Source organism: Atractosteus spatula, chromosome 1 (genome assembly GCF_055471065.1).
Source record: "Atractosteus spatula isolate fAtrSpa1 chromosome 1, fAtrSpa1.hap1, whole genome shotgun sequence".
In the NCBI taxonomy this organism is placed as follows: domain Eukaryota; kingdom Metazoa; phylum Chordata; class Actinopteri; order Semionotiformes; family Lepisosteidae; genus Atractosteus; species Atractosteus spatula.
Window position 1 is genome coordinate 3,823,622 of NC_142706.1, and position 13,400 is coordinate 3,837,021.

The window sequence follows — 13,400 nt, forward strand, 5'->3', positions numbered from 1 at the left end:
GGCTACCCAAGCCCCGCCCCTGCCCCGCCCCTGCCCTGCCCAGTTAGGGGGCCACCCCCCAGCCCCGCACTTGCCTGCCTCAGCAGCCTGTGGAAGCGCTCGTCCTCCAGCATGTACGGCGGCAGCTCCGTCTCCCCTTGCTCCCTCAGGGCCTCCAGCCTCTCCTGCAGGCCCCGCAGCGCCTGCAGCTCGTCGTCCAGGCGGCTGTGCAGGGCGCGCGAGGCCTGCAGGTCCAGCTCCAGGTCCAGGGAGGTGCGCCCGGGGTGGTCCTGGGCCGCGCGGCGAACCACCGGCTGGCAGAAGGTCTGCCGTTCGGGGAGAGAGGAGTCAGGCAAGCGGCTAGCAACCTTTCCAGACTCACAACAACACAACAACAACAACAACCTCAACACAAAGGGGTTCATGGACCCCTCTCCCCCTTCTCAGACGAAGTGTCTCACGGAAAATTATTTCTATTTTAAGGCTCGTAGCTCCTTTAGGGGGTAGTGGTGGTGGTTTCTCGAGTGATCTTCGCCATTCGCAAGGATGTCAGCGTTAGGCACTGCTGCTCAAACCACAATGAACTGAAGTAAAATTAAAAAAAAAACCCTGAAAAATGGTCATCCCACTGAACAGGTACGGATACAACTGACTTACCCTCTTCACTCGCAGGCTGCGCCTTTCTGAAGCATTCCGGACGAAAGGCGACCTTTTGGCTAATGTGGAGCTGTCGCTGTCACTACGGTTCAACTGTCAAAGAAGGGAGCAGAAGAAATGTTAAGAGTCTTGTTTGGTAAGCTTTTTTAAAAAAAAAGTTTACTCGATTTAGATTAAATTTGTGATTCACGGAACCGCTGTCACCCTTCTGGAAAATTAATTTAGAACAGACTCCGGATACATTTTATGGAGCAGGTCTGTCAAGAAGCCATCATGTACTTCATCTAAAAAAAAAAAAATCTGAGATGTAATACGAATGTTTGGAAGTCTGTCACTTACATATAGCAATCAATTTTTTTGGGGGGGAGGAAGGCTATTGAGGCATAACGTCTCATTTATAAGGACATCCTGGAGGTGTCAAGAGAAATAGCTGGCTTTCACTCTGCAGCACTGATGAAACGTGTCTTAAAGCAGGTGCTGCTTAAGAAACGGCATCTCAGGCTGCTCTACGCTGGAAGGGTGTCAGGACGAGAGAGAGCAGTATGTATATACGGAATGAAAATCTCGACTCACCCTGCAGATGTACTGGTTGCGTTCTCCAGGTGAGAAGGTCTGCGATCGCACAATCATGCTATTCCGCACAAAGGACCTCTGCCTGCAGCTGAGGTTATTCCTGTCTTTGGGTCTGACAGCCACATTCTCAGGAGCAGAGTCCTCTGTGTTCGTCTCTTTGTCAACCTGAAAAAAAAAAACTTAAATTAAATGCTACTATTTGCAAAAGCTAACCTTCAGCAGGCCGACAATATAACCTAGATGGTGGAAAAATGTCTGTGCTGTACTGAGAATGTAAATAAACCACTTATAGCTGCAACAAATTCACAAGATTATAATCAGGAAAATGATTTTTCTTTTTTATAGTGGATCATCGTTATTTCATGCAAACAGACACGAAAATTTCTTCTGCAGATTAATTTGCAAGGAAAAGAGCTGATCAACAAAAGTTCTGTGAATTGTGTCTTGAGTGTAGTCATGAATGACCAATTAATCAAAATGAGCACAATTTTTTTCTTCTGAAATCACCCATGAATAGATATCATGGAATGTTTCATTTGATATTCAGTGTATTTTCAAAATATAAAACCCTTTGTTAAAGTACACAAAATTTCAAGGCTTAAATTAATCATTTATACAATCTTAATTTACTGTACCAAAACATCACCTAAAACCTGGAGTGATGATTTGTGAGTACCATTACCTAAAAGTATGTTTTTTTACTTGCAACCTTGTCTACTGAAGATCTAAATTTTACTTTTTAATAAAGATATTTATCTCTCGTGTGATGAATTGCTGCAGGCTGAGAAGATAACATTTTTTTTTTGGTTCTAATAAACTTTTTCAGCTTCACTTTACAATTGGTTCCAGGAATGGAGTGACTGAAGGTCAGTCTTTGAAGAAATGTGACACTTTTGCTTGAAGGATCTTGAGATTTAGTAAAGAAAAACTCTGAGGGGGTTAATTTTTTGATTTATCAGGTAAAGGATTTGACTGGACATTGAGATCAAAGCAGACATTTGATTTTCAATTCTCAGCACAGCAGTGAGACTCTCATAAGGAAAGATATTTTTTTAGCATAGTGGAGAGTAAAAGATAAGGCCCCATTGACAATATATCAGGACTGCAAAAAGATACCGGATGATCTCAACAGCAAGTCTGTAGTCTAATTGTTCAAAAGCAGTCTGTCTGATATGTTTTATGTACAGAGGATATTGCATAGTTAGGCTTTTTCCATGTACCTCTTATCCATTGGAAAGAAGCACAGTACCAGTACACAGTATTTTTAATTTTCATGTAGTATTAGCATATTCTGTCACAAATCGTTTACCTTAATTGTGATCCATTGCATGATATGAAATAGTCACAATACCTTCAAAAGCGATCCTTTCCTGACTCCTCTTACCTTCATGAAATCTGAGAGACTAAAAGTGAACCAGCCTTCTAAACTGAACCAGAGCATTACTAGGATGCAGGAAGACCCACTGAAATCTATGGAAAAGAAATGTCTAAAGAGAGCACAAGGCCAGATTGTGGGACAACAAGCATCCCAGGCTGCAGTGTCGTCAGAGTTCAGAGGTACAGTTGTCTGCCAAAAGCCTTTATCATTTGTAAATAGACACATTGGGGGCAATCAGTTAATGAATCAGATTGGAGAGGGTGCTACAGAGACTGTTGTTGGAATGAATGTCATGATCAGTCCATACAACGGGAAGTACAATCAGATACAGTATATAAAAGTGCCACAGTATTAACTGGTAGCTCCTGCCTAGAGAGGCAAACGCCACCAGTGTGCTGTGGTGTAGGTAACAGTAGATCCCGCCTGGAGCATCCAAAGCTCTGAATATGTGAACAATTCTTGACCTGAAAGTCACCCAGAAAACCCTGGGTGTCGATCCTTCACTACCAGGATTGATAGCGCTGAGGTCTAGCGTTAGAGGCCAGAGGGAAGCTGGGAGGTGGTTCCTCTCTCCCGCTGTGTTAAACGCCGTTAAGCAAAGCCGAGAGGATGCCAGCGGTACTCACCAGCGTGGGTCCTGCGGCCCTCCAAGAGCCGCTTTCTGCGCCGCTGCCCCCCCGACCCCGCGGCGGCGCCGTCGCCTCATCGCCGTCCTCTCCTTCGCTCCCCTGGCACGGGCGGACGCAGCCGGCGCGGTCCTCGTCTTCTTCCGCCAGCTCCTCCCGCGCCTCCCCCACGGCCAGCTCATCACCGTCCTCAACCAGGATCTCCAGCCTGACCGGCGGGGGGAAGTTGTTAGGGCTGAGCATGGAGGGCTCCCCGCTCAAACACTCTTACATGGAAAAGTGTTTCCACCACGAACGGGAGGCACGTCTGTATCCAGAGGGTTGTGGGACAAGGGTTGTGGCTGAAGCCAACACACGGGCTTCTCTCAAGAAACAGCCGGATGAGATCTTTGGATCAGCTAACTACTGACTACCTAATGGGCTAGAGGGGCCCACTGGCCTCCTAGCGTTTGTCACCTTTCTTAAGTTCTTATGTTCTTATGCCACAAAGATATGTGAAGTAGTTCAAGCAGGGAGCTGCGTCAGCATGCGTAGGCTGCAAAGGAACAAGTAAAGGTTTATTCCCTGCTGAAAAGAGAAGAAAGGTAACACAGTGTTTCAGCTGTGAAGCCTTCTTCGGGTGCGAGAGCGAGAGGAAAACGGGAACTTTTTCCTCTCTTTCTCACACCCAAAGGTGGCTCCACAGCCGAAACGTTGTGTTTCTTTTCTTCTCTTTTCAGCTTGGAATAAACCTTTACTTGTTCCTAACTGTGTAATGCTATTCTATCCAGCAAAGGAAAGACCAAATTCCTACTTAGTACTTCACTACTTGAGCAGTAGCAGAGATCAGCTGGGAGGGCTCTGGACTGAAGGGTCATGGGGTCAAGACGCAAGCGACTTCACTCAGGTTTCTCCAGTTAAAGGCACTGGTGTATAAACAGGGTACTCTCCTGATAGACATTATCATTGACAACCTGTTCTCAATCGACTTGTCTGGTAAATAAAAGTTAAAAATAATGTAGTCCTATCTAAATATCTCTTGCACTCTTTTGGTTGGTTTCCTTAATCTTAATCTTTTATTTGATCCACTACTCCTAACACACCTTAACACCACTCCTAAGAACTCCTGTTTACTTGACCAATCTGCTAGGTATAAAACTTGGCAGGAAGAATAAAATCTATAATCTCTTTTCTGAAAGCCAGGATAATAATAATAATAATCTTGTCACGGCCTAGAAACTGCCCTGGCTCAATAAAATGACTAAATGCTCAAAAACTCGATTGACTTAAATGACAGTATGAGAAAACAGAAAGGAATAACCCAAGAACGTTTCCTTCACAACCTCATATATGTCTTATATATTATAAGACATTTGGTGCTTTGTTGCTTAAACAGTATTGAAATTCTACTTTTGTATTTTAAAAAAAGGGACACTGTTTTTGAAGGAACTTGTCAAAAGAAAAAAAATAAAAGGGGAGAGATTTCTTCTTCAGTCTGACCAGAATTAGACTAGGATGCACAGATTCTGGAAAAATGTGTCACAAGGAAAAACTCTTTCCCCCTGAGTAAGGAAAATGAACTACAAACGAGTCTTTCTACACCGTTATTCAGGCTATGAGATGCAAAACCAATTGCTATACCGAAGTCGGTATAAAACTTTGATATCCTTCTTGCAGTAAAAAGGGGATTACCATTCCTCTCCTGGCGCCAGCTGGCCTTCCGTTTCCTCTTGCTCAAGCTCCTGTTCGACAGCCTCCAGCTCAGCTGAGGTCTTCTCGAGCAAGGCCGACACGGCGTCCTGCGTGCAAGTCACACATCACGAGGGTAAGCTCAGCCCGCCAACACCCCGCACAGCCTGCCACCGAGATCGACCCCGCCACACGCCGACTAATCCGCGCTCCGCAGAAGTAAAAAAAAGATTGTTTGGATTGATTAAGACTTCTGGAAGGATTTCCAGGATGCATATTTTGTGAGGGTGCTTTTATCACTCCTGTCAGCGATGCCCAGAGATTCAGGCACATGGTGGCAGGATACAAAGGCTACATCAATTATTCGAACTGCTTTTTCTTCTCTTTCTTATTGCTGTCTATTAAAAGTCACATCCAGCATCTTGAGAGCTTGTCTCAAAATGTAACTTCTATTGGGGGGGGGGTGTTGGCCAAGGGGGAGGATCCCATCCATCACTGAGAACCAAGCTCTTTCACCAGTACTTCTCACCACATCGAGCCACAATAAATCCAAATTTCAGCAGCTGTTCTTCCGTCTGAAGTGTTAATTTCTCCCAGCAGGCGGTATTTAACTCTTTGCACGTGGCTCTAGCGGAACAGTTGGTGCGGCACATACCAGGATGAGGGTTAGTGTGGGGTAAGAGGCCACCAGCACAACACAATCTGTGCTCGTCCACGCCCTTCGTCATCCTCGGCCCACGTGGCGACACTAACCACTTGCAGCTCAAACCCAGACCCACTTGTCAGAATTCAACAATAGTAAAAAACACAGTCAGAAATGTGAGCACAAAGCTTAGATGTACTTCACTTACTGAAATAAGAAAGAAATCTGAGTCCAAGTTTCTACCTCAGCTGTGTCTCAGACTCTTGACCACTCGTGACCGGTTCTCAAGTTTTATTCCGAATTCATTGCTGGTAAGGTCACGGGGAACATGGGCTTAGATTAATGTGAATTACATGCAGTCACCGTTCATTTGAGTTCCGTTTTGAAGTAATACAATCCTAAAAAGGTCACACACTCACTATTTTACATTTCCTGGACTTTATTCAACTCCCACACTATATTTACTGTTCCCTACTCTCCTGAAATCAAACTGGACAAAGATACAATCAAATATTATTGGCACTTGTAGAGACTTTGTATGGTTTGTGGGAAAGAAAAATTGCCTGTCATGAACTGGCTTGCTGGTCCTTGTCATGCCTGCTTTTCAGGAGCTACTTATCCTTTGTAAGAGCATATTCTCAAATGTAGTCCTCACATAAATAGTAATACCTGCACACACACACGCACACACGCAGAGTTGGCTGTTACCGGCCAGATCAGAAGCACCAGCTGCTGCTTTTTCACACCCACAGACCTTGGCCCCCATTTAAGAGAAATCTTGTGATGGGCACAGGTGCTATCACACAGCATGGAGGCAAGTCTAGGTCTGAATCCTGGACAGGTCTAGGTGTTAATGAGAGATTCTTTTCTTCCCAGGTTCAAAAGTGGTTCACTATGCCTACAAGCTACCATTTGTACTGAAACCCTGGAAATCCAAACGTGAAAAGCAACAACAAATTTAAAAAAAACAAATGAAAATAAGGTGTGGATTTAGGGGGAAAAACAGCAAAGTACAGCACTTATAGATGAACTGAAAGACTAACTTACCAAATCCACAATAACGCTGGGGCGCTGATCAGGAAGCGAAAATGACGTTTCTTCATTTTCATCCTGGCTCTTCGGATGGCTGGTTTTCTTACAAATCAGTAGATTATACCAGTGAGTGGAGATCTCGCCACTCAGCAGGAGGTCTGCCAAACTGATCTGTGTTCCTGCCTGCCAAGACAATTGGGAATGTGGTGGATGACACAGGCTGAGATCAGTAGAAAACTACAACAGCTGAACGCTTCTGAACGATCCGCACGGACCGGCTTACAGATAAAAAAGCCATCTGAAAGGTTGAATATTTCAGAACCTACACCCTCCCCCACTGCAACACACACGAACACACAGGTGTGCACGGGTAAGCGATTTCTAACGCGGCTTACCAGACGTTCCTCATGGCGTGCTTTGCCAACAGTGCACACATCGATTCTCAGGGTCTTTTGCCGAAGAATAAGCTGAGGCACAGTGGCTCTGAAGATTTCGTTAAACGCGATGCCGTCAGCGAAACAGTGGACCTTAGTGCGGAACAAGCAGCTTATTTCACTTGAAGACGGAAGTAAGGCGGCCCTGACGTACCTGTAGTGAAAACGAATAGTGTTTACAACCGAGCGCAGGCCTTTCTATCCAGGTCTGAATTCACAGAAAAAAGGCAAGGACGTGACTAGCCCGGCCTGAGGCTGACCTAAACCTGTACTTTCAAGAACATATTAAAAGGGCTGCACGTACCTGAGGCAATCACTCCTGAAACACAACACACAGAATCGCCAAAAAAAACGAAGCACAGTATACACACAATGAGGCCACAAATTAATTTGCATGTGTAATGTGTTTTTACTTTTTATATTAGGAAGTGTGTTTTGTCACATCCTTCAAACCTCTATGGCAGCGGCTCCTGTGAGAACCTGTTCCTCTGAACGTGAGCATAAAATATAAACAATAAATACATTTAGTTTCTATAGCGCCTTTAATCCCAAAGCACTTGATATGGAGGAGGGACATGCTTCAGCCACTTCAGCCAGAAGTGTAGCCCGGACGGCCATGAGGCGGCCCTGCGTCCTTTAACGCTCCAGTTTCTTTCTCTAGTTCTCAGCTTCTCCGATCAGAACGGAGGAGGAGAGAAGCAGGGGGTTAAACCAGATTGGGCAGAGACTTCATTAAATTATATGAACTTACACTACACAGGTGTAAACTCCCAACATTATTTGAGCATTTTACACAATCAAAGGATTCCTGTGGTTTGCGTCAAGTCGAGTTCTGCAGTATTTCACACAACCCAGAGGGAATGCTCTGCGCTTTAATGTGACACCACAATGTCCAGCTGTGCCGCTACATGCTGGTCCAATCAACACCTCCGCCCTGCAGTCTGTGTTTGACACCCTACTGCCTCGGCTCACATCTCTGTGCCTGAGAAAAGCTCCAGGTACAACTGCAAGCACTTATCCTTCCCAAACACGCCTCGGACATTTTAAGAGAGGAGCATCATTAAAAAAAAAATTAATTCCTGAATTTTAGTTTTCAAAACCCAACGTCTCTCAATTTGCCCTTTGCCGCCTTTGTAAATGCACACAGATTAGTGGAGGGATCCAGAAGGGCAATCTGCAAAGCACCGATTGCCTCCTTCGGCTGTAGAGGCAGGGAACGCACACAGAACGTGCCAGCTAGAAACAGCACCGTGGGGAGAGCAGGGAATGAATAAAGAAGTTTTGATGGAGACGAACACCTGAGCTGAAACGGCACATGTCTCAGGTCCAGAAGAAATGGAACTGGGCAACACAAATTGGGAATCCATCCAATCCTGCTGCGCTCGAGAATGGATATGCTCATGAAAGACGGCAAGGGTATAAATCCCGCAGCAGGTTCCCTTTGCACCCCCAGTGGCACTACTCTTTGTCCTTTCCTTGACTACAACACCCTGTATCACCTGCCTCCAGGGCTCCCCCTGGCCAAACAGCCATTTATATCCATCTTAGCTGTTGGGTCTGTTGATGGTGGCTGGTGTCACTTAAGGACAAAGCTACGACGCGCAGAACTGCCAAATTATAATTACGTGGAATAAAATCAAAGTGGGACAACCGTCCATCCCATACTTACACTTTTGTACCATGTGGCAGCAGAAGAGCAGCCTGGTTTCGGAGCTGCAGCACAATTATTACAAAACTGGAGCTGCTGGCATCATATCTTCAACAAAGGAAGAGAGCAATTAGATATCTGAAAACAGCCCGAGTTGACATCATGATAAAAAATGTTTACAAGTACAGTTTGCAAGTGACTCTGTCCTGAAAGGCACCTTAATTATAATCTTTAATTAAAGGGAAGGATGCCAAAATCATAGATAAAGGCATCTTGTCCTTCTAGATGTTTGAAGGCTGCAGTCATACATACGAAATCTTTTTGAAGAATACTTCAAGGCCAATTTGAGGTACAATCAATCAAACTATATGATAAACCCCCTTTCAAGTAAAGTGTTCTTCACAATGCATCTTTCACAAATCATTTTTTTAAAAGTCACATTTTAATCCACAGCAGTTTACCTTACTTACACAAACATTAAAAAAATAAATAAATCCAATTCAGAAAAGACCAGATGATTCCCCATGCCTTTTGCCCAACCACAAAATATTAAGTTACACCTGATTTGGAAATTATCTCAAAAGTCCTTCAAACATTTCAGCTAGCTCTTTTTCAATATGACCATGAGAAAATAAGTCTCCGATTAAGATTTCTAAAAATGTGCTGTTTTACAATTCTGATGAAGACATGACAGCTTTCCCAGGGCAGTGCTTGTTCCTACTCTACAAAGTCTCCCTTTCTTGTAGAAGAACACAAGGAGGGTTAGGAACACGAGACGCACAGTCAGGCTTGTAAGATTGCACATAGGAAATCAAAATCCCCAAATACCTACAGCTACTTCTTGTTTTTATAGAATACACAAAAGTACAGTGAATAAAAAAAGACTGCCCATTAATATTCTCTTTATAAAGAGCAACAGATTCCGCCTCCTGGCATAAAAGGCATAACATTTCTTCTAGAGGTATCTTACTTAAATCCAATCTGGACCTGAGAAGCCTCTGCAGCAGCTGGGTCATCTTCAATGTATGCCGCATCTTCAATTTCAACAGACCTGCAGAGGGGGAAGAGTTCAATCACAGCCTTATTCTCTCCCACACAGACCAAGCAAACCATTGGTACTGAGGGCGTTTCACTTCCGTAAAGTTCAAACGAAACTTCGGCAAAGTTTTCAGTCATTTCTTGCTAAAGAAAAGGGGATACGGGCAGATTTACTTAGACTCCATCGTCTGAAAGGAGGGAAGTAATTGCACAGTGAAAGTGTCCTTCTGGTGTGGCACAGTGGGGAGGCTGATTTCTGGACTCTGCAGCAAAGTCTAATTAAAACAGATTATGAACAAACGGGACGAGGGTTGAACGTGAAACCAAATGCTTCTGAAAAAAGTTTTTTAGGAAGGAGAGATAGATGATGAAGGTTGCTGGTTTTAAAATGGGTTGAAGGCAAAAGCAGATGAAAGCCATCCAGCCGTAAGGAGAACAGATGAATGAGCTTCCCAAGCATTCAGAAAGGTTCTGATTTAAAAAAAAATATTTTATCACGAATTTCAAACCATATTCACCTTTTTTGTTTAATCACCTTTGAGTCAACTGAACAGTAAGAGATTAATCACGCTGGTTCTTCGTGGTGTACGCTGTTACACAAACGAAGCAAAATAGATCTAACAACAATATTTTCTTGAGAAAGATTGGTCTCAGACGAACACAGGTTAGTGTTTAATAACATTCTGAAACACACCCTCCCCTTAAAATCAGGGAGGGGGTCTTAGGTCTGAATTTAGCTTTAAGACTTGTCAGCTTTAACTTGTTCATTGATGGGGCCTTGGGTGTTCTGTTAAATTGATTCTAAAAAGTCTCATCTCTGCTTTTCAGCAAGGTGTCCAAATTAATTTGAAAATAAATTCCAGCTTAGTGGTAACAAGCATCCCGTTCCATTTATGTTCACAATAAGGTCGATTTTAATGAACTGGAAACTAGCCCAATGTCTGGGGACCAGAGAGGAGTTAAAGATCAGAGGAACGCTGGACAACATTCTTCTGCGTTTTTCGTTGATCAAAGGAGACGTACCTCTTGACTGACGCCTCGTACACTCCGCTGTCTCCGGCGACCGACTCGTCCGACACGGCGGCGGAGACGCACGCCGTCTTCTCTTCAAGTAGGCGACCCGTCGGCCTTTTTTGCAAATCGCCATCTGCAAAGACAGAACCCCCACAAAACAGCTTTTCTTTTGCCCACTTTTCTTTCAGGCTTCTAAATGCCGCAGAACTCAAGAACTAAAAACTCCTATGAAAGCATGCAGGGTGAAGGCAAAGCCACCGCACATCCACAGCAACATGGCGAAGCCAGGCAAGCACAGCTACTCCATCACTTGCAGAAAGCAGCACAACAGCTCTGTACACAGAAAATCAAAGGCCTGACAGTCTTCAGGCATTTCAAACTTATTCGTGTCCACAAGGAGCTTTCAGAACACAGGAGGACTAGAGGTGGTACATAGTCTGGAGCTCAGAAGACTTCACTGGAGATTTTACCAACTGTTTTTTTCTTACTACATAAAGACAAGTTTCTTATAAACCTTAAAAAAAGTTAAAAAAGAAACAGTCCAAAACCTGGTGCACACTTAAATGGGAGCTTAGGAAGTCCATGCCTATCACCATCAGTGCCGAACGCTAACATAACATTAGAGATCTGGTAGAAATTGGGTCATTTTCGTTTTCTCTGGGATCAGAGTGTATTTGGTACAAGTATCAGATGACTTTGCTCCGCTGTGCAGTTTTCAAGCCGTACGGGTGTCTGTATGGAGTCGGGCCAGCCAGCTTTATAACCTACTTGTACATTGTCGCAAACGACACAAAAATACCTCCCAATCCAAACTGTCTGCAGCAAAATTGATCTTGCGACAATATAACTTTGAAAGAGGGGAGTTAGCCTGACTAGGGAGGTTTAAAGCAAACAGTGCTCAGCTTCAGTTTTTGCACTACTCGATCAGGTGTGTCTGTTATAGGTCACTGGATAGCTCCCAATTCCAGAAACAACTCGCAAGGAAAGGTTGTCAGTTGAACTGCAGTGAAGAAATTAGCCAGTAGATGGCAGGAGAGCATAAAATAAAACTGAATAACAGGTTCCTCTGTCATGGGGGAAAAAAAGCCCGCTTCCCAGAGAATTAAATCATTACTGAATAAAATGATAAACATAGGGGTGCCAAAGAAATTAATGGATAATGGGAAATCTTCGTTTTTCAAATACAAGCCCACAAATCTTCACTGCATTACGTTAAATCACACAAGAAGGTTTAAGGATATTGCCTAATAAACAGGGCTGTAGATATGGTTTCGGTCGGAATTCATTTTTACAAAAACATTCATTTACAAAGAAACAATTTCACTTCCAATAAGAACTATGGGGCTGATAACATTTTAAAAAGATTAAAAGAGACCATAATGTTACCTAAAGCTATAATTCACAGTTATATTAATATGCACATACTATATACATGTACACATTAGGAGGGTCAATACAAAAACAATGCCAGCTATTCAGCCAAAGTTCAGGACAGTACTTTTCTACTGACCCTGAAACATATCTATGACCCTACTGTTCCTCTATTGGAATTGGTCCTTTACAGGAAGGGAAATATTTAGAAAGAAATTATTTTAATTTTCGGACAATTTTTCAATCTAAAAGATGAACGGAGGGCTGGCTGTCTGGCGTGAAACAAAAAGCAATTTTTCCCCACTGAGGCTCTTCCAGCTCCTTATGAATAAATTCTCTGCACACATCATGGACTAATCAGGGATGCACAACACAAGGATACACATCACATTCAGCCAAACTGCAGAACGCAACAGGAAAAAAAACACATACTTAAAACAAACATTTAAAAAAAAATACATAATCCTATTATCATCCAATTAATTGTTTAAATGAAATTGAAGCTATTAGAACTTGTTCTAACCAAAGGGAATACTTTTATCTGGACTTGATGTGTTGCAGGGTTTTTAGAGGTGTCTCAAGTTTCAGGAATGTAACATTTCTTCAGAAGTTTCTCTTACATCTTATTAATGGATTGCTTGTTATCTGGTAGAGCTAGATTCCTACACACAGGGCTACATTCCTAGAATCATCCCACTTCTGCTTGAAGTCCCAACCTTTCCTCCATGTTTTATTCATATTTTAATAGAGACGTGACTTTTGTTTATAAGAAAATGGTCTCCATTTCACTTTTCTTGGAATAAAATGTCTGCGCAAAGCAGAGTTAGAACAAACAATGTTCAGCTGAAGTACTAGATTTAGCCAAAATGTGTTGAAAATCCTTTTCCAAATATGACGTTCTACATAAAACCTCCGGTAAAACAGGTAGAATTTAATAAGGCAACAACCCTTTTTAGTTTTATGTGAATTTAAGTGTAAAACATAAAAAGAATACTGCAATAAACCTACAGCTGAGAGAGATGCTTCAGTCATTGTACCGATTGATCGCTATTAAAAGTCAAGACTGGGCATGAGTTTTAAGCAGAGAATTGTCTGAGCTCAGCGATTACCCACAACCTTCAAATTCAATGACCCTGTGAGCAAATGAGAACAAAACAGGTGTAACTTCTTGTATGAGCAAACTGGTGAAACCCTTTATGGCATGAAGTTTTATTTTTTGTGTAAATAAAAGTAAGAGGTGCTCATGTATTTTTACAGGCTGCTATGAACATCTGGTCGTTTGCGAGATGAACTCTGTGGCCTGTGTTCACCTCCGTTCTGCAGTCTAATGTCATTGTTC

At 43.1% G+C, this 13,400-nt stretch overlaps 1 protein-coding gene across 1 annotated transcript in view; it reads right to left on the minus strand.

Annotated features, from left to right (window-relative positions):
* LOC148840433 (protein WWC2-like) overlaps positions 1–13,400 on the minus strand; it is a 71,220-nt gene that overhangs the window by 6,862 nt on the left and 50,958 nt on the right. Inside the window, exons 12-21 of the mRNA XM_088913460.1 lie at positions 10,700–10,823; positions 9,609–9,689; positions 8,660–8,746; positions 6,952–7,144; positions 6,572–6,739; positions 4,885–4,991; positions 3,214–3,421; positions 1,210–1,374; positions 637–729; positions 75–305 (exon numbers count right to left, since the gene is read on the minus strand). Of these exons, the coding sequence (XP_088769586.1) occupies positions 75–305; positions 637–729; positions 1,210–1,374; positions 3,214–3,421; positions 4,885–4,991; positions 6,572–6,739; positions 6,952–7,144; positions 8,660–8,746; positions 9,609–9,689; positions 10,700–10,823 (1,457 nt within the window). The remainder of the gene's footprint in view (positions 1–74; positions 306–636; positions 730–1,209; positions 1,375–3,213; positions 3,422–4,884; positions 4,992–6,571; positions 6,740–6,951; positions 7,145–8,659; positions 8,747–9,608; positions 9,690–10,699; positions 10,824–13,400) is intronic.